The 25,396-nt window shown below is 49.1% G+C and overlaps 3 protein-coding genes across 9 annotated transcripts in view; 2 read left to right on the top strand and 1 right to left on the bottom strand.

Annotated features, from left to right (window-relative positions):
- Window positions 1-1,650, top strand: part of ORC1 (origin recognition complex subunit 1) — a 32,046-nt gene extending 30,396 nt beyond the window's left edge. For all 4 annotated transcript variants that reach the window (XM_081816943.1, XM_081816941.1, XM_081816942.1 and 1 more), the window contains one exon: window positions 1,307-1,650. In XM_081816943.1, coding sequence (XP_081673069.1) covers window positions 1,307-1,498 — 192 coding nt within the window. In that variant the 3' untranslated portion in view covers window positions 1,499-1,650. The remainder of the gene's footprint in view (window positions 1-1,306) is intronic.
- A 3,201-nt stretch (window positions 1,651-4,851) lies between these two features.
- On the top strand, window positions 4,852-20,023 carry CC2D1B (coiled-coil and C2 domain containing 1B). Of its 3 annotated transcripts, none has more exons than XM_006751296.3 (25): window positions 4,852-5,003; window positions 6,565-6,648; window positions 8,227-8,371; window positions 9,360-9,460; window positions 9,839-9,994; window positions 10,421-10,546; window positions 10,721-10,880; window positions 11,081-11,262; window positions 11,438-11,513; window positions 11,633-11,743; window positions 11,825-11,955; window positions 12,184-12,256; window positions 12,463-12,593; window positions 13,018-13,135; window positions 13,220-13,392; window positions 13,796-13,921; window positions 14,426-14,484; window positions 14,581-14,697; window positions 15,073-15,146; window positions 15,279-15,337; window positions 15,568-15,619; window positions 16,032-16,131; window positions 16,296-16,386; window positions 17,615-17,744; window positions 18,007-20,023. In XM_006751296.3, exons 2-24 carry the CDS (start codon window positions 6,586-6,588, stop codon window positions 17,741-17,743), a joined length of 2,553 nt encoding a protein of 850 aa, XP_006751359.2. In that variant the 5' UTR covers window positions 4,852-5,003; window positions 6,565-6,585; the 3' UTR covers window position 17,744; window positions 18,007-20,023. The 3 variants fall into 3 exon arrangements, with proteins under 3 accessions (XP_006751359.2, XP_081673072.1, XP_030878463.2); XM_031022603.2 differs by having other exon boundaries at window positions 4,857-5,003; window positions 6,562-6,648; XM_081816946.1 differs by lacking the exon at window positions 10,421-10,546.
- Window positions 20,024-22,809: 2,786 nt separating this feature from the next.
- Window positions 22,810-25,396, bottom strand: part of ZFYVE9 (zinc finger FYVE-type containing 9) — a 173,014-nt gene continuing 170,427 nt past the window's right edge. For both annotated transcript variants that reach the window (XM_081816939.1, XM_081816940.1), the window contains 2 exons: window positions 24,804-24,980; window positions 22,810-23,376 (listed from right to left, as the gene is read on the bottom strand). In XM_081816939.1, the coding sequence (XP_081673065.1) occupies window positions 23,215-23,376; window positions 24,804-24,980 (339 nt within the window). In that variant the 3' untranslated portion in view covers window positions 22,810-23,214. The remainder of the gene's footprint in view (window positions 23,377-24,803; window positions 24,981-25,396) is intronic.

Raw genomic sequence — 25,396 nt, 5'->3', positions numbered from 1 at the left:
GGGAGAGGGAGAAGTTCCCACTGAGCAGGGAGCCCGAGGCAGGGCTCGATCCCAGGACCCCGGGATCATGACCTGAGCCCCGCGTCAGGCTCCCTGCTCGGCGGGAAGCCTGCTTCTCCCTCTCGAACTCCCCCAGCTTGTGTTCCCTCTCTTGCTGTCTCTTTCTCTGTTAAATGAATAAAATTAAAAAATCTTAAAAAAAAAAAAGCCTTTAGACATAGAAATGGAGAGGCCCAGCTACTTCTGTACTTCCTTTAACGTTTTTTTTTTTTTTAAAGATTTTATTTATTTATTTGAGAGAGAGAATGAGATAGAGAGAGCATGAGAGTGGGGAGGGTCAGGGGGAGAAGCAGACTCCCCGCCGAGCAGGGAGCCCGATGTGGGACTCGATCCCAGGACTCCAGGATCATGACCTGAGTCGAAGGCAGTCGCTTAACCAACTGAGCCACCCAGGCGCCCCCTTTCACGTTTTCTTTACTTCTTTAAATTCTGTTTTAAACTGCGAGTTAGGTTTGCCCGTTATTGTTCTCCTAGAGCCTGAGACAGCTCTTCAGCAGAGTGGCTTTCTGTTTAGTTTGTAAACATTTCCTGAACATCTATAATGTGTCATTAACTGGGAAGATGTGCTAGGAACCCTGAGTTGAATTGGTCAATATCCCTGCTCCTGACAAGCTCCCAGCCTGGGTGGGGGTGGGGGTGATTTATGAAGAGAATGGTGACCAGGAAGTGTGGCAGGCTTGCCTGGCCCCCTGGGGGCGCTTTAGGAATCCATGTTTCCCACTGTCCTCCTGGCCTCTCTATGCAGTATTCTCCCTGGGCCTTTGTGCTTTTCCAAGGCTTTGGCACCTGTGCACTATTATCTGCTAAGGAAAATGCCCTTGTAGCAAAATTTGACTTGAATTATGACAATCTTCATTTGGAACTCTCACTCCCTGGAGACTAGGACTGTTTGTGTAAGTGACAATTACTAGATATATCCATTAACACATGAGGGATGTGGCAGTATATTTAATAGATAAAACTAAAGCTCAAAAAGTGAAATAACTTGCCCAGGGTTGCATATTTAGGTGATTAGTTGAACCAGGATTCAGACCTGTTCTGATTCCAAAGCCCAACTAGCATTCTGCCCCCGCATTTGTGCCCCAGCAAGGCACCTGTTGATGCCTTCAAGGTATTGAGGATCCTGGATAAGAAGCATCTGACTTGCCTACAAGAAGAAATAAATGATCAGGTACAGAACCAGGACTACCTTCCTTTCCTCTCCCGCTTTCTGGTGTCTGACCTCGGATTTGCTTTTCGTTTCTAGGTATACAGTCAACATGTGGCACTGTGCAGAATGGAGGGACTCCCGTACCCCACCATGTCAGAGACAATGGCAGTGTGCTCTCACCTGAGCTCTTGCCGCCTCCTCCTCGTGGAACCCAGCAGGAACGACCTGCTTCTTCGTGTGCGGCTCAACATCAGCCAGGACGATGTGCTGTACGCGCTGAAGGAGTGAAGGGCTTCACAGGGAAGGGCTGTGATCAGCTCTTTTCAAAGGGCCTGATTTCCTCTTTCTAAGCACATGGAATTGTAGTAGCAAAACATAATGAATGGAAATGGCTGTCACATATTTTGAAATTTTCCATTAAATAATTTGATTTTTCTAGAGTGAGAAGTTTGCAGTCATTACAAACACCAGATTAAAAAACCAAGCCATCCTTCCTACAATAGGCCCTCATTGTGGCTTTTCTGTTCCTGCCATTTATTTAACGGCAGCATGGTATGCACATAATTATGTGTATCTGTATAAAATAGTTGTGGGAGAATATGTAAGAAATTGGTTACATTGGTGGCCTTTGGTAAGGAACTAGATGGCTATGGTCAGACTTTAGAGGAAGACGTACTGTAAGTCATGTATCTTTTAACTTTTGAACAATGTGAATATAACAAACTTAGTTTATAAAAGAGAACTGCTGCTTGGAGAGCCTGGGTGGCACAGTTGGTTAACTGTCCAACTCTTGGTTTCAACCCAGGTCATGATCTCAGGGTCACGAGATCGAGCCCTGCATCGGGCTCTGTGCTTAGTGTAGAGTCTGCTTAAGGCTCTCTATCTCCTTCTCTCTCTCTGAAATAAATAAATCTTTGGAAAAACAAAAAAAACTGGGAATAATACCAGTGATAAATAATCCATACAAATAGCTAGAAAATATAATTTTTAAAAAGTTACTATTTATCATAAAAACAAATCTTTAAGTAAAAAAGACTTAGAAGGCACAGAAAATATAAGATAACAAGAAATAAATCTAATAAAGAGATGTAATCTCTAAATACAAATCTATTTCAGTCAAAATCTTGGCAGGGTTTTTGTGTAACTGCAATTCTCATATTTATATTTCCAACCAACAGTGGAACTGACATTCAAAGCCCCCTTATGTCGGGCACTGAGAAAAACACATCACCTGTGTAATAGTCCTGCCAGAAATGTTTTTTGTTTTTTTTTTTTTAAAGATTTTATTTATTTATTTGAGAGAGAGAGAATGAGAGACAGCATGAGAGGGAAGAGGGCAGAGGGAGAAGCAGACCCCCTGCTGAGCAGGGGGCCCGATGCGGGACTCGATCCCGGGACTCCAGGATCATGACCTGAGCCGAAGGCAGTCGCTTAACCGACTGAGCCACCCAGGCGCCCCTGCCAGAAATGTTCGACCCGAATTTACTGATGAGAAAATTATCAGATAAAATTATGCAAAGCAACTGTTCCTCTTCAAAAACATCGGTATCATAAAAGCCCAAAAAACCAGGGAGGAACTCTTCTAAACTAAAGGAGAATAGAGAAACAGACCTAAATAGCTAAATGCACTGTGTGAATCTTGACTGGGTCGTGGACTTAGAGATACAAAAATTATAAACATTATTAGGGACTAAATATGTAAGTTTTATGTAAATGCTAAACTTTGTAAATGGTCAGTTATTGTGGTTATATAGGAGAATGTTGTTCTTGAAATACTTATGAGTGAAATAGAACATCTGCAAATAATTCAGAAAAATATATATAACTGCATATAATAGATGATCAGTATCAGAGTAAAGAATTATTCAATTAATAAAAAGGAAAAATGAGTGAATAAGTCATCTACAGAATAAGACACATGAAATGATCAACAAAATGGAAACATAGTAAATGAGGCCTGCAAGTCAAACCCCTTTCACATGTATTAGAAAACCTTTCTAGGACCATAGGGAACAACTGGAACCCAAATGCCCCACTGATAGGAATGTAAACAAACTACTTTGGAGATGATTTGGTAATATTTAATCTGGAAAATGCAGAAACCCTATGAGACAGCAATCCCACTCCTAGGTATATACCCTAGAGAAACACATTGTACCCCAGGAGTTGTGTACAAGAATGTTCATAGCACTATAATGGCAAGCCTTTGGGAAAGTGAATTATTTTCATACTTTGAAATACCACAGAGAAGTGAAAAATAGCTATAGTATTGATGTAAACGAAGCTTACAAATAGAGTTGAAAAAGAAGTTGAAGAATAGATGTACTGATACCAATGATACAATGTTAAAGCTTGCCAAAAAAAAGTGCTGTAGATTGCTTAAGGATCTATACATACATAGCAGAAATAAAACACCAAATTCAGGGCACCTGGGTGGCTCAGGCGTTAAGCGTCCACCTTCAGCTCAGGTCATGATCCCAGGTCCTGCTCGGCGGGAAGCCTGCTTCTCCCTCTCCCACTCCCCCTGCTTGTGTTCGCTCTTGCTGTCTCTCTCTGTCAAACAAATAAGTAAAATCTTAAAACAAAACACCAAATTCAAGAGAGTAGATACCTCTTTGGGGAAAGGGTTGCAACATGAGAGGCATAGGGTGGCTTCAACTGTATTGTACTGGTTTTTTTCTTAAATTTGTGGTAGATACCCATGTATTTATGTCCCTTCACACAAAAAATAGGAAGTATTTATTGAGTACCTACCATGTACCATGCAGTGCCCTAAACACCAAAGATAACTTGGATAACAAACAGAAAATGTCTGTTTGCTTGCATTCAAGCAAATATGAGATACTGTATATCTCTGTATATATTAAATATTTCATAAAACGTATTAATGAGAAGAAATATAAGAGCGAATCTTCAATTGCAAATGGTTAAAGACGGCCTCTTTGGAAAATGACTCAAAGGAGTAAGATCAAAAAGTTTTTGTCCAAGAAAAATGGAAGATTTTTGAAACTGCTAACTACAAACCGCAAAAGAATAATAATTTAAAAGTTTAGGGAGTGCGTTGCTGGGTTTGTTTCAGGTGAAGATTCTCTGTACCGCCCCTCCACCCGCCATTTCATCGTTCTAATCTCTTCGTGTTAAACTGTCTGAAGTGACTTCATGAAGAGGTGCCATGAACAGTGCCTGTCTTAGGTATTCAACCCGCCTTCTGACTAGAAAAGATACATTCAGCTGCTGAATGAATAAGAAAGAAATGGTGAGCCCCACTCTCATTTCTCTAGACTCAATTACAAAGAAAATCTCGATGAAGGGGGAAAATAGGTAAGCCCTTCCTCTGGGGCAGAGCCTACTCCAGGCCCGCCCCCACGCCGATGGGGCGGGGCGAGTGTGAGCCCAGGAGTATCGTACTGGGATTACGGGAGGAAGCTTGGCGGGTTGGTTGTAAATGCAGGGGCAGGGGACGCACCTACTGCATTTGCGCCAGCAGCGGCACACCCCAAAACCGCCCAACTACCCTCTCGGCGAGGGTCGCGCTACCTGCCCAAAGGCGCCTGCGCGCTGAAAACCTCACCCTTAGAGTCACCTGTTGGGACGCCACGCCCACCTCGCTTTGCGCATGCGTAGTGTGCGTCTTACAGGCCGTAGAGTCACGTGTTGGGGCGCGAGCAGTCTCCCGCAGGGTCGCTTCCTGTCACGGCCGCAGCCGCCGCCGCCGCTGCCGCCCGGGGGCCGCGGGAGCGCTGGGCGGTGCCGGGCGCGATCAGGCCCAGGCTGGTTTCGGATCCGGCGTGAGGTATGCAGCGTACCCATCCCCCGGCGAGGGGAAATACAGGGCTGCGGGGGAGATGGAGGCGCTGGGGCAGGGCAGGGCTGAGCGTCCTGCCGCGCGGGAGTGGGGTCCCTCGGCTTCGCCTCCCCTGCGCCCTCCCGCTGTCCTCTTCTCTCCCGAGTCCGGGCCCAGCACCGACGCTCCCAGTCCGATGCCCCGGAGCCGCAGACTCGGCCTGACTGACCTCGTCTCTTCCCGGTGTCCGCTCATTCCGAGCCCCCGGCTCAGGTGACGGCCGGCCATTCACCTAAGTCAGCGAACTCTGCCGGCTGGAGTCACCCTGAGCGCCCCCTCCCGTGCGCCCACAGCCAGTTAACCTCGGAGCCCTGTTGATTTTACCCCTCTCAGTGGGGAATCCATCTGTTTCTCTCCATCCCCGACGCCACCCCCGCGCTCCCCTCCGCTCACCACTTCGCGGGGACCGTTGCGAGATGCTCGGTACCGAGAAGGCTTCGAGCCCCCACTCTCCTACCTCTTGCCCTCTGCAGCCGGAGGGAGGTTTCTGAATCTCCGACCTGGTCCCGTCACGTCCTGTGCCCTCAGGACCGTGCCCAGAGTCCTTTAGGCTTAAAGGATTTTCCGTTTTGCCACCTGTACAGATTTTCAGCTTCTCTTGTACTATTTCTTGCCTCACACTTTATGCCCCAGTAATCCCACGTCTTTAGCTTGTGCAGATCAAGCTGTTTCTCACCTCGGAACCATTATCAGGTGTTCCCTCTGAAATTCCGTACCCCTTCCTTACCCCCAACTTTTTCATGACTCAGCACAAGCATCACTTTCTCCACGAAGCCTTTTCTTTCTGTGCTGGATAAGTGGCCGCTCCTGGGAATCCAGGGCCCCTGGAACAGCCCTGTGTGGTTTTTGTCCATTGCCGAGGCTGCCTCCACCGTGTATGCTCTTTGAGGGCTGAGACCATGTCACATTCATTCCTGCTCTTGCAGTGCCCGGCACAGGTTCTTTCACGTAGTAGGTCCTGTGAAAGGTTGTGAGATCTTTGAATCAGAATGCTGACTCAGCTTTCTCTGGAGCAGAACAGGCCAGTAGGACTTTGTGTGGTGATGAAAATGTTCAGCGGGCCAGTGGTAGCCACTAGTTGAGGAACTGGATTTTAGATTTCAGTTTAAAGTTAAATCGTCACATATGGCTACCATGTTTGACAACACAGGTTTAGAGCCTTTCTGAATCCTATCCAGTCTTGCACCCACCTGGTCCCTGAATCCACCTTCCTATGCCCCTCCCCCTCACTCAGCCCCTTGGGTTTAATCCAAATTGGTCAGTCAGTTCAGTAAGTTCTTAACTATGTGTCCACACTCTCCACTTAAACCCATTAACAGGTGGGCCCCATCCCTTCCATGGCCCATGTTGCTTGCTGTGATTCCAGAGACAGTATTTCATCCTTTGGTGTTAAAGGTTGTTTTTTTCCTCTGGTTTGGGAGTTTACTAACCACACCCTACCACAGGCAGCACTATTGGGGGTGGAGCTCTGTAGGCTGCTCCAGTCTGAGTCTCTTCCCCTCCCCAGCAGACAGGTATCTAGGCTGTCAAGATGCCAGGGCCAAGACCTCGGAAACCTCAGGCCAGTGGCCAGGGTGTGGCAGCTGCAAAGCAGGTATGGATATAGCCCCCTTCACTCCTGGGCCAGTCTGAGGGGGTCTCTAGACGGCTTGGGCAAACAGGTTCACCTGTTTAGTTTCCCCATTAGTCTGGAGACTTTGAGCAGTTCCTCCTGGAGTTGGCAGAGCTGTTAGAGACCCTCGGACTAGTCCCTGCTACCCACATGTGTGAGATGAGGCCTGAACTCTGTTGTGTTCCAACCCAGGCATCCTCCTGCCATGGCCATCTCCATATGAGTGGTCTGGAGGGTTCAGGAGCCACCAAATTTAGGGTGTTCTGATGGGGTGTCGTCACTGTCATGGGTTTCTCTTTTAGGGTCATGATTTTGCTTGCCAGCCAAGGATGCCCGGGCTTGAGAACTGTGGCCACTGGAAGAGTTTTACCGCTTAGGAACACAGGGCTGTGGCCCGGGTGGGAGACTGAGAAGTCTGTCCTCTAATTTGTTCCCTTTACTTCTTCTGGGCCCAAGTTCTGAAACTTCTTAGTCCATTTTTATTGTCTTAAAAGAGGTGGGTAAGGGAGGTTGTGGGATAAAGAGCATAGACTGAAATCACAAGACCTTTATTTTAAATTCTAGCTCTGGCACTTACAAGCCTGTTTCAGTTTCATCTGAGCACGGAGATGGAAATAGGGCTACCTTTTCCTAGAGTAGTCAAATTCGTAGAGACAGAAAGTAGAATGTTGGTTGACGGGGGGGAGGGGGGGTTGTTGAGTAAGATGAAAAGAGCTCTGCGGGTGGATGGTGGCGGTGATAGCACAGCAGGGTGAATGTACTTAATGCCACTGAACTGTACACTTAAAAATGGTTAAGTCGAGGGGCGCCTGGCTGGCTCATTCGGTAGAGCATGCAACTCTTGGAGTTCAAGCCCCATATTGGACATAGAGCTTACTTTTAAAAAATGGTTAAGGTGGTAATTTTTATGTTACATGTGTTTTTATTTTTTTAAGATTTTACTTATTCATTTGAGAGAGAGCACAAGCGGTGGGGGGGGCGGGTGTTGCAGAGGGAGAAGGAGAAGCAGACCCCCCACTGAGCAGGGAGCCTGATGTGGGGCTCGATCCCAGGACCTTGGGACCACGACCTGAGCCGAAGGCAGATGCTTAACTGACTGATCCTCCCAGGCGTCCCTCAAAGTCTATTTATTTTTAAGTAATCCCTACACCCAGTGTGGGGCTCGAACTCACAACCCCAAGATTAAGAGTCACAAGCTCTTCCAGCTGAGCCAGCCAGACACCCGTTACATGTGTTTTACCACAATTTAAAATAAAATAAAATAAAAATAGGACCTATGTCTCAGGATTGTGAGACTTAACAAAGATAGTCATGTAGAATGCTAAGTACAGAGCCTGATAGCTGGTGCTCTTATGCTGTGAGTAATAACGGTAATGCAGTCTTACTGGGTTCTTCACAGTCACTAGGGAGATAATTGTCCCAAACGCTAATGTTGCAAGCCTCAGTTTGCCTGTCTGCACACTGGGCCTCACACATAATGAAGGAGCCACTGACCGCCTAAGATTGGCTCTGGGACTGGTCCTCATTGTGTGGTTCCTAAGGACCCTTCTCTGCTCTCAGCTGGGACTCTTTGTGGAGTTCAGCCCTGAGGACATGCTGCTGGGGATGGAGGAGACTGAAGATGACGGAGACCTGGAGGCTGAACTGCTGGCCCTCACTGGGGAAGCAGGGGCTGCAGGCAGGAAGCCAACACCCAAGGGGCAGGGTGAGTTTGTGGCACTACGCTGACTCGTTGCTGGGACCAGAAGGGTTCAGGCAGGTGGTAGAGAGGGTTCTTTCCTCACGGCTGGGAGGAGCCAGTTAGATCACCTGGTCCTTCGGATATCCATCCTTCTGCAGCCCTCCCACCAAGAGGCTGTCTTGCCCTGCACATACACCTGTGTGATGGGAAGCTCACTCCTTCTCTGACTGTCCCTCTCCCCATTATGGACAGTCAGCAGTCTGATTCTCAGACTGACTCACCTCTATCTTAGCCGTAGCCAGGGCCCAGTATAGTTGAGGAGCTCAGCACAGACTGCACTGAGCACATAGTAAGTGTACAGAAATTGTGTTGAATGAATAAGTGGAATCTCTCTCCCCAGCCTGGAAGAGGACAGAGACCTGAGCCTGGGAGGGTCTGAGGGTCTAAACCTTTCTTTTAGGGAGAACAACCCCCCATCCCATGTGCCCCTGAGATGAGGACGATGGGAGGACCTGGAAAGGGCGTCCAGCACTGGTCTGGGAGACCCACGGCCCTTACTTCTCTCAGTCCAGTCCCTCTTTCGAGTTAGGTTGGGGCCTGGGTTTGAATCTGGGCTCTGCCACATACTAGGATTGCAATGTGAGGAAAATTAACAGTTCACTCATATAAAAAGGGGATAATATTACCTATCTTGCAAAATGATTGTGAAGCTTCAGTGGACGTTAAAAATCTTTACATATGCCAAATGTGCAGTTGGGGGAATGGATGGACATGTCTGTGAACAACTATAACAATAAAAATGCCAAGAAGGGCGAATTCCCAGGAAGCTTTCCCAGCTGAGGGTCTTTTGAGCTGGGTCATAAAGGAAGAGCAGGAATTTTCCAGGTGGGACTTTGGCTGTGGAAGGGAAGAAGGATTCTATCTGGGTGTGTCTTGCTGGCACAGTGGATTGAAGACCCTCCTCATGAACCTTTTCTGACTGCCCTGACCCTCTGTGACCCTCTTCCCTCAGCCCCCCTGCCCATGGCCCACATCGAGAAGTTGGCTGCAGACTGTATGCGGGATGTGGAGGAAGAGGAGGAGGAAGGGCTGGAGGAGGATGCAGACTTGCTGGTGCGTCTGCCACGCTGGTGTCTGAGGGCTCTGTGATCAAGCCTGTGCAGGAGGCCTGGGGTTTGTCTCTGTGTGTCTTCTGAGGTTGAGTGAGTGCCTGGCCCTTCTTGGGCCCATTTTCCTAACTACAGTGTGAGACTAGTCTCTTTTGATGGCTGGTCTGAGCTATGCATGCAGAGATTTTCAAATTTGGAGTCTTTACTGTTTTGAAGGCTCTTCTTGGTCAGATTAAAGGAGTGTTTTGGTTTAGAGGACACAGTGGTAGGCACAATGACTGATGCTGGGTAATACTGCTGGCGGAGAGGGTCCTTTATTCTCATACACTGTCATGGGTAGGGCCCTGAGGTTCCCAAGCTCCTGAGACTTGTATCTCCCCAGACTGAGCTGCAGGAGGTCCTGGGTGCAGATGAGGAGGCTGGGCCCCTGGATGGTGATAAGACAGCTAACCCAGGTGGCTCTGAAGAGAAGGGACAGGAAAACATTGAAGCTCCAGGGCAGACAGCTCTACTAACAGCTTCAGTCCCAGCAGCTCAGGTAGGTTCTGGAGGGATCCTGTGCACCTCCCCTACGTGTCTGTGTGTGACATGCATGTAGCATGGCTTGCGTAGGAAGGCTGCAGTAACCCTTTCCAGGGTCCTCCTCCCGCAGCTGCCCCAAGCAGAGACAGAGCATGAGAAACTGCTTGGTGGCTGGCCAGCCTCAAAGGCCTCTCTGTTCTCCCAGAGCCCCCGCCTACAGCCATTTCCTGGCCTCCACAGATTGTCTAGGCCTCTGTGTTTTCCTCTGACATGGCCTCTGGCCTGTCCAGTGAGTCTTTGCCTCCCACCTTGAGGCTTTTAGGCTCTTCCTTCTCCTTGAACCCAAGAGCTCCATTTTCTGGGGCAGCTTCCTTGCAGGGAGGGAGCAGCAAGGGCCTAGCTGGCCCTGGAGTGGCCATGCCCTGAGCTGAAGTATCTACAGGCTGGAGGGCCTCGGGGGCTGCAGGCTCTACTGGAGGATCGGATCCACAACTACCGGGAGGCTGCGGCCAGTGCCAAGGAGGCAGGTGAAGCAGCCAAAGCCAGGCGCTGTGAGCGTGGCCTGAAGGTGGGTTAGGCCTAGCCAGAGAGCAGGGCTGGGAGGAGTGGGGCTGGGGGCAATGGGTAAAGCAGCAAGAGGGGAGGCTTCCCCACTAGCCTTGTGAAGGTGAAGGATTCCTGGCCTGTCTTCAAGTAGGGTTCAGGCTGAGATGGGGGCTGGGCTTCTGGTTCTCTCCCTCAGACTCTGGAGGCTCAGCTGGCTGCTGTGAGGAAAGGCAGGAAGATCAGTGAGGATGAGATTCCACCTCCAGTGGCCTTGGGCAAGAGACAGCCGGCCCCCCAGGAAACAACTGACAGGAACCCTGAGGCAGATGCCCCGGCTCCCTTCACCATGGAGTCAGGTATCTGGAGACATTCCACGTCCTGTTCTCATCTGCAAAGTCCGAGCCCATGGCCTGCCTCCCCATCCTGCCACACTGTCTGTTGCACCTGCCCTGAAAGGTCCTCAGGCCAACCAGACCTGTAGGCACTGGGAACCCAAAGTGTGCACCACCTTCTTTGACCCTCTTGCCCCTTCTGCGGGCTTTTTGTTTCTTAATAGACAAGCCCTCCCAGCCAGAGACAAGCCTCTTGGGCAGTCCTGGCATTTTTGCCACACCCGATTCAGACCCAGACCCACAGGCCCTGTTGTCGGCTCGACAGAGAGAGTACAAATTGGCTGCCCTGAATGCCAAGCGGGCTGGAGACCTAGACCATGCCCGAGAGCTCATGAGGATCGGGAAGGTATGACATCTGACTCAGAGGCCCTGTGTCCAATCCCTTGTTTCACAGATAGGGGCAGTGACCTGCTCAAGGTCACACGTGTAGACTGAGCTTGAGTGAGACTGGTCTGAGGGGGGGAGTTTTTTCAGCGCAGGGGTTCTCTGGCTAATGCCCACACCTGCTTTTCCTACTGTAGAGGTTTGGTGCAGTCCTGGAGGCCCTGGAGAAGGGGCAGCCTGTGGACCTGAGTGCCATGCCCCCGGCTCTGGAGGGTCAGTATGGGGACGGTGGGGTGGGGCCTGCTCAGGCTGGGATTGGGGAGTTTCAGGGCCGGGACTGGCCAAGCACCTCCACCTCCACCTCCACCTCCACCTCTTCTCTGGGTCCCCAGATCTGAAGCCCCTTCCAAAGGCTTCCGAGGCTCTCACAGCACCCTCAGTTGTACCCCCAGCAGTGGAACGAGTGCAGCCATTGATGGCCTCTGACACTCCGGCAGCCCCAGGTAGGATGGGATAGTGGGACCATGGCGTGGGGACCTGGGGAGAGGCAGCAGAACTGATGCCATCTCTTTTCTTCTTTCAAGTGGTCCCTGCTGAGCCACAGACGGTGCTGGATGCCCTGCAGCAGAGACTGAACAAGTACCGTGAGGCAGGCATCCAGGCCCGGGGCAGTGGGAACGAGCGCAAGGCACGGATGCATGAGCGCATTGCCAAGGTGGGCCCGCAGCTACCACCCCTGCCCCGTGTCAGCCTGTCTCCCTGGCCGGCTGCTCTGTTGCTGCAGCGAGCCTTGGTCTTTGAGTCTCCCTCTCTCTGTTTCTGTTTCTGGAGTTCCTGCTGCCTCCGGGGCTCTTTTTCCCTTTGGGGCTGCTTTCAGTCTTCCTCCCCCTGTGTGGGGCCTGCAGACCGCTGCCCACCGGTAAGCCCCTTCCATCCCTTGCAGCAATACCAAGATGCCATTCGAGCACACCGGGCAGGACGGAGAGTTGACTTTGCTGAGTTGCCTGTTCCTCCAGGTGAGTGGGGCTTGGCCTAGGGGCTTTATGAGGAGGTCTCTGAGCAAGAAAGGAGGAGGGGGAAATGTTTTCTCACGTATCTGCCTCTACTCTATGGGAGCCATCCATCCTAGCCATGGCCAGGAAGACCCAGCTAAGGCTCCCAGCAGCCTAGTGCTTCCCCAAGGCTGTCCTGCCCCTCTGCCAGCTGTGGCTGTCTTCCACAGGATTCCCCCCCATTCCCGGCCTGGAGCCCACTACAGGCACTGAGGAGGATGCAGTGGCAGCTACTCTAGCAGCTGCCCAGAAACTGGCTTCCGTGGAGGAGACAGCCCCGGCAGAGGAAAATGAGGATGAGGTTTGGCTGCGGGCCTGAGACTCCAGGGCTTGGTGGGGGGAAAATAGCAGATGAGAGATAAACCCAGACCCTCTTGTTGGCCATACTAACAAGTCCGGCGAGGTAGGTATGCTTTCTTCTGTTTTACTGAGAAAAAACTTGGCTGAGTGCACCCAACTAGGAGTTAGCAGAGCTAGATTCAAACCAGCGTCTTTCTAACTCCAGGGCCCAGGTTCAGTTCCCATTACCCTGCTGTTTCCTACTGGGAAGGTTTTGAGGCTGCTTCCAGCTCTGCGATTCTCTAGGGCCCATGAGGGGAAACCATTCATTTGGTTGGTTAGTTAGTGCAAGTTAGTGCAGCATTAGGAAGAGAGCCCAGGTCTGGGAGCTGCCCCAGCCCAAGTGGGGAACAGATCCCCTGTGACAGCTTCCTGGGCACCTGCAGGATGAGCCTCCAGCCCAGGCCCCAGTGGCCAAGAAGCCAGCGAAACCTGTGGTCCCTTCGTTCCGGGCCCTGCCTGAATCCAAGGCCTCGAGCTCTAAGGAGTCGCTGAGCCCCTCTGGTGAGCTGGGGAGAAGAGAGATGGAGGAGTGAAGGATCCAGTGAGGGGCAGGCCTGGCTCTAACCATTGTCCCTCGTCCTTCAGCACGGGAGCAGCTGGTATTGCTAGAGGCACGGAAACTGCAGTACCAGCGGGCAGCCCTGCAGGCCAAGCGTGGCCAGGACCTGGAGCAGGCCAAAGCCCATCTGCGGGTGGCCAAATGCCTTGAGGCTCAGATCACCCAGGTGCGAGCTGGCCGACCTGTGGATCTCTCCAAGGTGAGTCTCACCTCGTTGAGCAGCAGGACTTCTCAGGCAGAGGTGGCATTGGCAGGCTGGGCAGGGCTGGGGACAAAGCAGCTGCTTGGAGGGGATGGGATGCAGCTAGGATAGGGTGACACCTGGGAAAGAGCTTGTTCCTTACGCCACTCTACCCCATGGCCCCAAGAGAGGCCAGGGAAGGCCAGGTGGGCTGCTTGTGGTCAGAGATGACAAGGCAGGGCAAGGCTAGTGGAAAGCAGAGCATTGCGGCAGCCTGGGATAGAACGGGAGGCAGTGAGTTCCCATCACTGGAGGTTAGCAGACACTGGAGAAACATTTAGTTTGGATTCTGCATTTGTTAGGCTCAGTAGAGGAATAATCTGACTCTTGGGGCCCCTGAGGGGCCGTGTGACCCGGGCAGGTGCCTTCACCCTTGACGGATGAGGAGGGTGACTTTATCCTCATTCACCATGAGGACCTGCGACTCTCCCAGAAGGCTGAGGAGGTGTATGCCCAGCTACAAAAAATGCTTCTGGAGCAACATGAGGTCAGTGGACTGCTTCTCTGTTTTCCCCTTTCTGTGCCCACAGGCCCTTCAGGGAAAGGTGTGGGGCTCAGGTCAAAGAGGCCTGGATTCAAATCCCAGCTCTTCTACTTAGCTGTTGTGACCATGGGGAAAGTACTTTGAAGATGGGAGCAAGAAAGAAGTGCAAAGGGAGATGGATGTGTGTGTATATTTCTGTATGTGTATATCTGTCCGAACTGCTGTCTTTAAGTCTGCTTCTGAAGTGGTGTTTCTGTTAGCAAACTCCTCTTCTTCCCTCAAAACCTAAGTGAATTTTGGGGAATGGCTATCTTCAGGAAAGAAAACAGCAAAAACTTAGGCAGAAAAGTGTGATGGAGCTTGGGAACAGTGGCCTTGGAGTATGTGTTGGGGGTAGGAGGGGTGAGGCTACTGAAGAAGGTTGGAGCTTTCAGAAGTCAGGCCTCACATGCCAACCTTGACAGTCCTACTGTGGGCTCTGGAGTCACTCTGGGTCCTTATTTTCAGAAGTGTCTGCTATTCTCCAAGCAGTTCATGCACCAGGGCAATGTGGCTGAGACTACCAGGTAAATGCCAGACCTGCGGCTGGGGCTTACTGGGTGGGGAGGAGAAAAGAAGAAAATGAGCCCTGCCATGCTGATGTGCCCACCCATCCCTGTCAGGTTTGAGAATCTCGCTCAGGACCGCAAGAAGCAGCTTGAGATCCTGCAGCTGGCCCAGGCCCAGGGCCTTGACCCTCCCAGCCATCACTTTGAGTTGAAGACATTCCAGACTGTGAGGTGCCAAAGCCTAAGGGAAACAGTGGCTTCGTGCAGGGATAGGACAAGACACTGGCGAGTTAGGCCCTTTTAGTGAGGCTTCCGGGCTTGGCCCTGCCATAGGCATTAGGGTTGGGGAGGAGTGGGCTGTGGTTGCCTGCCTGGGAGCAGCTCAGAGCTGCGGTGGCTGTGGAAGGAACTCTGGACTGGGGGTCACGTAGGGCTGAGGTCTGTGTACCAGCTCTGCCGCTGCTCGCCCAGACAAGCTTTGCTTCCCAGGGCCTACTCTCCTGACCACCTCCCAGCGAGACAGGCAGGCAAGCAGGCACTGGAAGAGGGGAACTTTTCCAACTATTCTCCTTCACTTTGTTCTTTCTCCTTGCTTCTTGGCTATAGGATCTTCTCAGAACTCAACAGCACAGAAATGCATCTGATCATTGTCCGGGGAATGAACCTCCCGGCCCCTTCAGGTAGTCCTAGGGCCTCGTCTACTCCAGGCTCTTGCCCACACACTTGACCCCTGGCCAATAGAGAGGCACTGGCTCCAGGCACTGGGCTTCTGGCTCCTCCTTCTGACCCTGGATCCCCTTTCTCCTTCACAGGGGTGACTCCTGATGACTTGGATGCTTTTGTGCGGTTTGAGTTCCACTACCCTAACTCGGTGAGGTTCAGGTAGAGGTAGGATCCCCTGAACCCTATCTTCCATTCCAAGATGTGCTCAATTTCTCTGCATTCCCTGGGAGGTCTGGCTACTGGGAGGGGTTTGAAGACCCTTGGGTGCCTTCCCTACAGGGGGCAGTCACATCCCTCAACACTGACTTAGCCTAGAGCTCTTCACCCTATAGAGCTCTTTTTTAAGCTATTCTGACTTTTCCCATCTTACTGCTTTAGGACCAGGCTCAAAAAAGCAAAACAGCTGTGGTGAAGAACACAAACTCTCCAGGTGAGGACCGCTTTCTCCTCCCGCTCGCTCCGATATATGTATGCAGCACTTTTGTTTTCAGAGTGCTTTCAGGTCTGTTATCATAGTTGGTTAACTCAACTTGGAAGGTAAGGCAGTTGGGGAAACTGAGGCTCAGAGAGGCAGAGGGACTTGCCTCGGGCCCCATAGCAAGGAGGTGGTGGAAATGGGACTTGAATCCAAGTCCCTCCCTTTTTGGTAGAATCTGTGTCAAGAGCACAAAAATTGTCTGTGTGGACTTCCAAGGCCAGGACCCAGAACCTCTACCGCCCTCTGGTGGCAGTGACTCTGAATTGCAGGCAGAGAGACGGGAGGCCAGCTGTGGGCCCGTTTCTACTTCCTCAGGAAATCCTTGGGAGCCCAAGCCACTTCTTGTCTTCTCCCATTCTTGCAGAATTTGATCAGCTCTTCAAACTAAACATCAACCGAAACCACCGGGGTTTCAGAAGGGTGATCCAAAGCAAAGGAATCAAGTTTGAAATCTTCCACAAAGGGTGAGGCCCTGGTCAGTTACACCGCCAAGATGGGCTGGGAGGAAGGAATAGCTTCTGTTTCTGCCCCTGCTGCTCCTCAGTTTTCTTGCAGTGGGCCCAGCTGGCTCAATTCTACCTTCCCTGCTCTTCCCGGTCCAATCCTCTGCTGATTCTTGGTTCCCCAGATCCTTCTTCAGAAGTGACAAGCTGGTTGGCACAGCCCACCTGAAGCTGGAGCGGCTGGAGAATGAGTGTGAGATCAGAGAGATTGTGGAGGTAGGATGGGCAAACCATAAGACTTGGCAAGTAAGAGCCAACATTCATGGAACAGCAGTCCCTGTTGTAGGTTTGTGGTGCCCATTCATTATGAGACATCCATAAATGTGCTGTAGACTAGGTGCTACTCCCATTCCACAAATGAAAAGATTGACAGTGTCTGACATCACTGGACAGGAAGCAGTGATACTCTTTCCACAACACTGAGTCACCTGAATTCCCACGGATGGTGGATTAAGAGGGCTTTTGAGGGGTCTGATCATTGCTGTCAACTTGGCATGGGCACATTCCCAGGTTTTGGGGGGGCAGAGTTGTGGTTGGGGCAGTGGACTAGCAGCATGATGATGTAGAACAAGCTCCCGGCATGAAGCTGGTAAGTGGCTCCAGATTGGGGACCCCCCAGAATGCAGCTGATCTGTGCTTAGGAATTGGCTCCGGACAGCTCCTTAAACTTCTGTGAACTCACTGAATTTCACAGGCAGGGGCTCTGAGAGCTTGTCTCTGACAGGTGAGGAAACAAAGGTCCAGCAAGAAGGGTGTTCCATAAGTGCATGTATCGTGCCCCTGGCAGGCCTCGGCCCAGATCCTTGCTGATGCCTTTGTAGGCTGGGGCTTTTCCCACTACACATGCCTGCCCCCACTCCCTGCCTGTCTTGGGGGAGACGTTCTTACGCAGGGCCTGCTCTGTATTGGCCCCACTGCAGGCGGGTGGGCGGGCTTCTTGAACCTGTAGCACTGCTTTGTGCTCCAGCTGCCCAGGCTCCTGCCTCGAAGGAGGGAAGCAGCGTAGTGGGTGCAAAGAAACTCTTGGCCTGGGTTCTAGTTCTAGCCTTGCCACATAGTGGCTGTGTAACCTTACCGTTCACTTCTTTCTGGGCCATCTGTGAAGTATGGGCTTGGGCCTAGTGGTTTTCAGGCCGTAGCTTGAAGCCAGAGCGTTTTTTTCCAGGAGTTGCCATGGGGAAACTGGGCAGAGCTCTGGGTTTCTCATCTCCCCTTCAGAGCATTGATCCTTGTTCGGATTTACATGTTACTTTTTATAAGACTTAACCTAAAACCACCAAAAAGCAGGAGTGCAGGGTTGTTATGAAATGGAGACTCCTGTGTTGATGCTGCAGGACACTTGAGCTCCTTCCTTTCTTGACCTATGATCCTAGGGAGCTGTCTGCTCCCAGCCCTTGCCCCCTCTCAGTTACCATTTCTCTCTCTCTTTCTGTGGTCTTCACAGGTCCTGGACGGAAGGAAGCCCACTGGGGGCAAGCTCGAGGTGAAGGTGAGGCTGCGGGAGCCTCTGAGCGGCCAGGATGTGCAGATGGTCACTGAGAACTGGCTGGTCCTGGAGCCCAGGGGCCTGTAAGGTGGGCAGCTGCCTGGGTCCTTGAACTTCTGCCCTCAGAGATTCTTCCAGTATTCCCTTCCTATCTGGGAAGAAAACCTAGGATTTTTCTCGTCTGTATGGAAAACCAAGGGGCAAAACTTGGGTAGGGCTCGGGCTGAGTTTTTCATGATCCTCAAGAGAACTGGAGATCTCAAGTTTGTCTGCAGGAAATCTTTTCTAAACTCTCTTTGCATATTCACTGCAGTTCAGACTTACTACATATGCTTTGTGCCCTCATGCAGGAGACAGTCAGTATTGGGAGAGGAAGCAGGCCAGCGACTGTGTGCGGGAGCATATTTTTCCCAGCTTTGCTGGCTACAGAAGCCTTTGTACGTAAGCAAGATGCTGCTACACAAGCACCAAAGATCCGTGAAGTATGTGCATTATGACCACACAGCCCTGGTCTTTCCTGTTGCTGGCCCCTCTCTGGGCCTCCACCAAAGCAGGCTGGATTCCAGGAGTCCCCTCCCCTTCAACTGCCTCCCTCTCCCGCTGGGCGGAGGCAAAGATAGCCTCCTTGCTCTGTGCCATGGAGTCTTCCAGCCCCTTAACCCTTGTGTAGCAACTGTGTGTAGCTTACCCCAGCCCCCAGTTGCAATATTTCTGGATGTGCCTTTAAAAGATCTAACTAAGGGATGGGAGAACTTGAGGGTGATCGGGACCCCCCACCCCCGCGTAAGGTGGGGGCAGGGTTCCGTGACTCCACCTGGTCCGTGTCAGCCTATCCCACACAACTCAGCTTACCCCAGCTGTGCCTGTGCCTTGGTTCCTCACTGCTGCTGCACTAGCCTCCCTGCTTGCGGAAGCGCTCAGTGGAGGAGGGAAGCTACGTTCAGGAATGTGTGCTGGGAAGTAAGGGCAAGGTTGTGTTGGGTTTGGTCCATGCACCTAAGACTAAACGACTGTTAACTGGAAGAAAAAAAAAGAATATATAAATAATTTTATGTAGCCGTTTTTATTTAAGAAACTAGATCTAATTTATTAGAGGGGTTTTACACTCCATATGCAGAGTAACGACCAAAGTCCTGAATAAAAGCCCTGTTCCCTGTCACTTTTAAAAGCCAGAGTGGCAGTAACATCTGTTAATGGACAGGAACCGCCGCTACAGCTCCGCTTTTGCGAAAGGGCAAGGGGAAGCCTTATGTCTTCTGGTGATCACCTAGAGCGATCCCTAGTTCCTTCCCAAGAAATTCTCCTTTGGCTTCTTCTGAATGGATGGAGACCCTGGAGGGATTTATAGTTACAATAGATTGAGGTTTAATAATCAAAACGGCAATAGTCTACATTTCTTAGAAATAAACTTTAACATTTTTTTTTCCTTTTTTGAAGCATTAGGTTCAACAAAGCATTCCTCAAGATTTTTTAAAGGCTAGGAGTGAAGCAAATACACTCAGCTTACTGGTCACTATAGTACTGCATAAGCACAGCTCAGGGATTGAGCTTTGTGTGTCTTTCCAGGATAGGGCTGGACCATGCTTCCTGCCCTTAAGAGCAGAGCTGTTCATGGGTAACAGAACAGGAATGACAAATGACTTTTTTTCTAAAAGTTTTCTGGCCAGTCTTACCTATCAATCAGTGAACTACCAAAATTTCCACAGATGTGAGAGCTAACACTTAATCGCAGTCATATCTGTGTGTCAGACAAGCAGTAATCTAGAATGAAAAGGAGCGTTGTTACTAGCCTTTATAAGGTGGCCTAGAGCAAAGAGGGGTGGGTCAGGAGGGTTCCTGCCCTAACCTAGTCTTCCCCTAAGGGTTTACACCCCACCCCATGCTTACTGAGGGTGGGACAGACAGCTGTGATTATCCTCAGAGGTTCCAGCCAGCCTTAGTTTTTAAACTCAGACCTCTGCTGGAAATGCCCTATTCCAATTTGATAGTTTCCTGTGCCTCAAAGATTGCCCTTCACAACCTGTTCAACTTCAGTCTGTTTACTACCCTTTGCTTTTGGAAAACAGAACCTCCAGGCTGAGAAAGGCAAGACAAAGCCGCCCACTGGACTTGGAAACAGATTCTTAAAAGGCCTTTGTTGCAGCCAAAGCATGCAGGGGTCACGTCTAGTGGGAGGAGCCTGCCCAGCCTCCTTGTCCTAAGATCTGTCCTAATGCAGCAACCAGACATCAGAGATCTGTGACTCATGGGCAGTTGGGAACAGGTCACAACCCAAATAACTTCACATTTTAAATTCTCTCTTCCTAGTGCAAGACATACATACATTCTTCAGAATTTGTGAACTGAATAAAATACAGGAGAAATTTATCATTTTTCTTTTTTTTAGAAATTTATCTTATTAAAAGGGCAAAATATTTTGTGACTTTAACAATCATTTTCCTTTCTTATAGTACCATTGTGAAACCCGCATTGTTACTTCCAAATTCTGAGAATGTTTCCTAAATATTTGTGGGTAGCTCCTAAAAGATCTTGTCCCTTAAGAATGCTCTTGATGAAACTGTGGGGCTGAAACTGGTAGAGCCAGAGAGCTTCCACCTGGTCCAGCTCCCTCCCTAAGAGGGCCTCAGGTTCCCAGCCTCTAAAATGGGCATTATCATTCCTGCTCTACTCTTCAGCCCTTCTGGCCACATACTCCCTAAAAATCTCATTACATAATTAAAATAGAAATCACTACCACAAACATAGAAACAATGTTCAGCAGATTGCCTGATGACTGAAACACATCAGATGCATAAATTATTCCCCAGGGAATAGTTTTATGCTAAAAGTTCATTTGGAAAGTTTGGGCCCACCAGCATTCAGGAACCACAGTGGATGAGGGGAGACACCAGATGGGTACTTACAGGGCAAAGTCCTGTATTTCTGTAGCCCTGGAGACCAGCAGGTGCTCAGAAAGTGTTGCTAAAATACATGGAGAACCTACATTGCCTAACATTTTATAAGAATTAATCCATATTTTTAAAAAAATTTAGTAAGTTACCAGAATGGCAATTATTTTCTTTGTAAGGATCTCTGTATCTCAATCTTTATGTTCTAGAAATACTTCACTTATTTAGAAATGCGCGGGTCCAGCCCTCCACTTTATATCGTTCTTACAGTGTACAATATATAGAAACATAGAACAAGGGAAAAAAGTAAACCAGCTTTGGTTACTTTATGCTCAACTCCACAAGATGATTTTACTAAAACAAAGGATAGTTTATACAGTTGAGAATGGACTTGACTATGCAGGGCCAGAGCTTGTCCTTGGTAGAATTCAAAAGCTTGCACTGATCCAGAAGAAAGAGATACAATTGCAAAATGTACTGAGCATGAAGATAAACTCATATAGGAAAATAAACTCTAAACTTCTAAGATCCAGGTAGACCATACTGGGTGTTACACCCCAAACACACGCCCCTATTAAGTGTTTCCTATTTCTGTCAGGTTTGGCGGGTGGTGGTTCCGGGGCTCAGTCCTTACAAGTTGGTGTGCTGTGTGCATCTGCTTTTCTTTCCCTTAGAAGTTCTGAGTACCTCTGAGTCTATGGGAAAGGTCACAGTCACAGATCCCTGCAGCTACCATCAACAAAGACTGTAGAATGTGGATTCCCACCACCCCGGAAGAGGGATGAACTTAGCTAAACACATGCACAAGGCCAGGTCTCTGGGTCTCCATTTGGAAAACTGCTGTGTGTTGTAGTTCCACAGCCTGTGATTGTCAAGTGCTAAGCCCAACTCTAGCCGTTGGAGAGCAGACTCTCACTGTCCCAGAGGCCTGCATTAACTTCTAGGGGATTCTTGGAGCTATGCTTTTAGTGCAGATGGACTGACTCCCGCTTGGCCAGGGCTTCGAGAAGATGGCAGTGACAAGGGAGGTGCCCTACCTAGACCCGTATTTTTCCAGCTGAGTTGTGAAATCCATTTGGTCCGTGACTAAAGGAAATTTTTAACAAGAGAAAATGATCACATATATTACATCTATCAAAGGTAAACCAAATCTTGGTTTCTAATACCGCTCCCACTAAAAGAAACCATGGCTGATTCGAAAGCTGAGGCAGGGTAGACAAGATGAGCTGGGAACATGTTCTTAGGCCGGAAAAGGAAGTGTTCAAAAAGAAAATGGTAGGAACACATCACAAGGATGCAGAAGCTAGCTCGAAGGGGCTCTCTCTGGCCAAAGCTGAGACCATTTGAGCACCAAAATAATGAATTAGAGCTACTCAAAAAGTGATCCATGAGTCCACAATGAAAATTAAATGAATAAATAGGAAAGAAGGAAGGGCTTTTGCTTACAGATGACCAAGTATAACTGCTAAAGAATGCCAAGAATGCATAAACTGATTCTAATTACGAGAAAGCACAAAATGAGGCATTTTCTATTAAAAAATAGGGTGGGAAAACCTATACTCACCAAAAATATTGATGACATAAAGGTGAGTCAGGACAGCTACCCGTTGAGTCTGATCCTAGGCTGGAAGCTTTACTGGAGGGAAAATGCTCTGAAGGACATGACTCGACAGATGCTAGGTTCAAGAATCCTGTTAATATTAAATTGACTGAAATTGCAGTTATGCAGGAGAACATTTTTAGGAATTAAACATTTACGAGTATAGAACTATGATATATGCAACTTACTCTCAAATGCCTTAATTTTTTTATGGAGAGAGAAAGCTAAAGCAAATGAGGCAAAATATTAATATGTGAGCAATAGGTGAATCTAGGTAAAGCGTACATAGGCTTTTTTTGTATTTGCAATTTTCCTGGAAGTTTAAATTATTTCTCAATAAAAAGTCTTTTTAAATACCTCTAGTGTAGAACTAAAAATGCCTTGAGTGTATTCTGTCAGTTTTCACAGAAAGACCCAATTCAATACCTGCCATTCACTCAGGCAGATCCTGAGCAATCCTGAATTCAGCTCTGCTATCCAAGTGACCTCACTTACACTGAGTTGCCCTTCCTTGGATAGAAGAGATAATCCACTGGGTCTCTGATTCACTTCAGTGAATAAGCTGATAAAAAAAATCTAAGTGTGAATTCTGCTTGAAGTCACTGTGATGTAAGTGGGACAAAATCAACGTGGAATTCTTTTTTACATCAAATCTGTACAAAGAGTGCAAGACCAATGCTTTTTTTATTTTCCCTCTGCCCTCCCAACCCCATCGTTGGTGATGGTTGTACCCATTTGAGCATTTCTGAGCACAAGACCATAAGTAAATCTTAAAAGAGAGGAGCAGGAATTTTGTCTAAACAGTAACGGAAGGGGATTAGCGGCAAGGCTAGCATAACTTGTGCAGTAACAGAAGCTGCCCAGATCTTCCTGGTGGACAATGCATAGAAGACTCAGAATTATGGAACATCTGTCCCCCAACCACCCTTTCCCACCCCTGCCCCCACTCCCACCCCACCCCCCCATTTAATAGTGTTAACAAAAGCTTAATCTTCCAGTTCTAAAGTGCAAATGATTTGGGTATGACTGCTGTTGCAACAGGTCTGAACAGAAAAACAATGAAGTCCTGTCTATGCGATGTTTTCCAGAATATAAAAGATGAGTTCCATGACGATGGGGCCCTCACTGAGCTGGCAGGCCCCTCCATGAATCACCGGCACCAAAGCGCTGTCCAGATCGTTCATGTACTGTGAGGGAAGGGGCTGGCCATTGCTCCCTGCTTGATAGCCAACCTACGGCACAGAGAGAGAGGGGGATGACAGGTTACTGGACGGAGAAGGCTGAGGGCCAAGGAGGCTGAGCTAGAAAGGAGATGTCCTTAGCCACGGGTTAGACACATCTAGCAGTGAACACAAGGTTCTCCTCTTCCCGGAATTGTCATTATCATCCTGTCATGTATTCAGCCTAACTTTGCCAGTGGGTAGCTATAAGACCTTAGGTAAGACACTTAACCTGTTAAGGCCTTAGTTTCCCAGGAAAGGGCAGGCGGCGGGAGGCAGCACAGAGAGGTACAGAATGTCAGAAATAATACCTAAACCTTTGGTTGTGGAAATTAAAATGAGAAATATACAAGGTTCAACTCCCTAACAGCAGGAATTGAACATCTGTTTTCCCATCCATCCATCCACCCACAAGCCTTTTTCTGAGCACCCACACATACATGGATTCAGATGAATGTAACAGGGCCCCTGCCCTCAAGAGGTTCACACATTTAGCAGAAAAATGCTTGTTCTTTAATTGTTTTACATAAGGCAATTCTCCAACCAGGTTATCAGTATCATTCGAGAAAGGACCAGGAGACCTCATTTGTATTACCCTGATATGCTTATCAGTTCCGAATTGGTCAAGACCTTAAGTAGAAAATAAGTACATTGATTGATGACTAGGCAGGAAGTGGAGCCCAATCATAACCTTTCACATTTTCCCCGATAGTGACACAACTCTGCATTAAAGCATGAGCAGTGGGACATGTCACAGGGATCCAAAATCCAAAAAAAACAGAGATTAGAATACAGGGCCACAGGAGACAGATACTGGGACAAGGAATTGGGGGAGGGGGTGGATTGTTATTACAAACAGCATACAAAAATACTAACTAAGCCAGGAAGGGAAGCCTGGCCACAGGAGACCCAAGCTGACAGGAAAACAGAAAAATAGATCCAGTCCTCATCCACTGACTAGCACGGAAATGCTGACAGAAAAACCTTAAGGACTGAGAGGTGCAGAGGTCTGAAACCTGCTGCAGCTAGGTTAAGAAAATAGGCTGCGGGGCAGCATGGGACCTGCTGGCTCAGGGCAGCAGAACAATTCCTGAAGGGTGGAACTGGGGAGTCTCAAAGAGGAGCACTGATGCCATCCACACAGGGGTGGCAGGTCCTCACACACTTCCCCCTCCTTACCCCACACTTAAGGCAATTTTCCAACCTTCTTACCCCACACTTACAACTGAGTCCTTGGAAGACATTCCGGTGAGGAAGCCAAGGTTCAAATGGTTCAGAGAGTCTCACCAGGCAGCATATCTGGGGACATTACTGATAGAGGGAAGGCCAGAAGACCCAGAGAACCTAGGTTCTCTGGGTCGATGCAGGAAAATTCACATGTCAGAAAATACAGACATTGCTCAAGCCCGGCTTCCAAGGCTACCTAGGACTCTCCTTACCTGGTCTGAGTCAAGTGTCACACGTAGTCCTAGTTTAGTCATTCCATCTTCCTTCAGAAGCTTAAGGTGGGGACAGAGAGCAAGGCAAAAAGCCTTGGCAACATGCTCAGTCAATCGGCTATGATCTGCAGGATCACTCAGGCAACTATGCTGGTCATCATTTTCTAGGAAAAACACCTATTCCCCAAACAGAAGAGACTTTTAGCCTTGTGCCCAGGAGATGTGGGGAAAAAACCACTGCATGAGCCCACTGTGTATGAGCACCCTAATCCCCTAAGATGTACAGAAGACCTGACCTGCCTACCTGCCTGGTCTCAGCCATGGTCATAATGGTATGCTCTTCTGAGAACCAGAAAAGGCTTACATTTAGCATTGTGTATTTCTAAAAGGTAATCCTTTTATGTGGACAATCTTCTGTGAAAATCATCTTGGAATCTAAGAGAACAGCTCTTACAAGATTATGTGACTCAACCCCTTCATGTTACAGATCACTCAGAGAAGAGAAGTGACTTGCTCAAGTGCACAGAAGTCCTCAGAGGCAAGGCCAATCCAAGAATCTAAGTCTTCTGCCTCTCATCACAGAGTTTTCTTGT

The sequence above is a fragment of the Leptonychotes weddellii genome, chromosome 4 (assembly GCF_054177405.1).
Source record: "Leptonychotes weddellii isolate Sample4059 chromosome 4, ASM5417740v2, whole genome shotgun sequence".
Taxonomy (NCBI): Eukaryota; Metazoa; Chordata; class Mammalia; order Carnivora; family Phocidae; genus Leptonychotes; species Leptonychotes weddellii.
The sequence above is the reverse complement of the archived record's forward strand: the minus strand, read 5'-3'. Positions and strand labels throughout refer to the sequence as shown.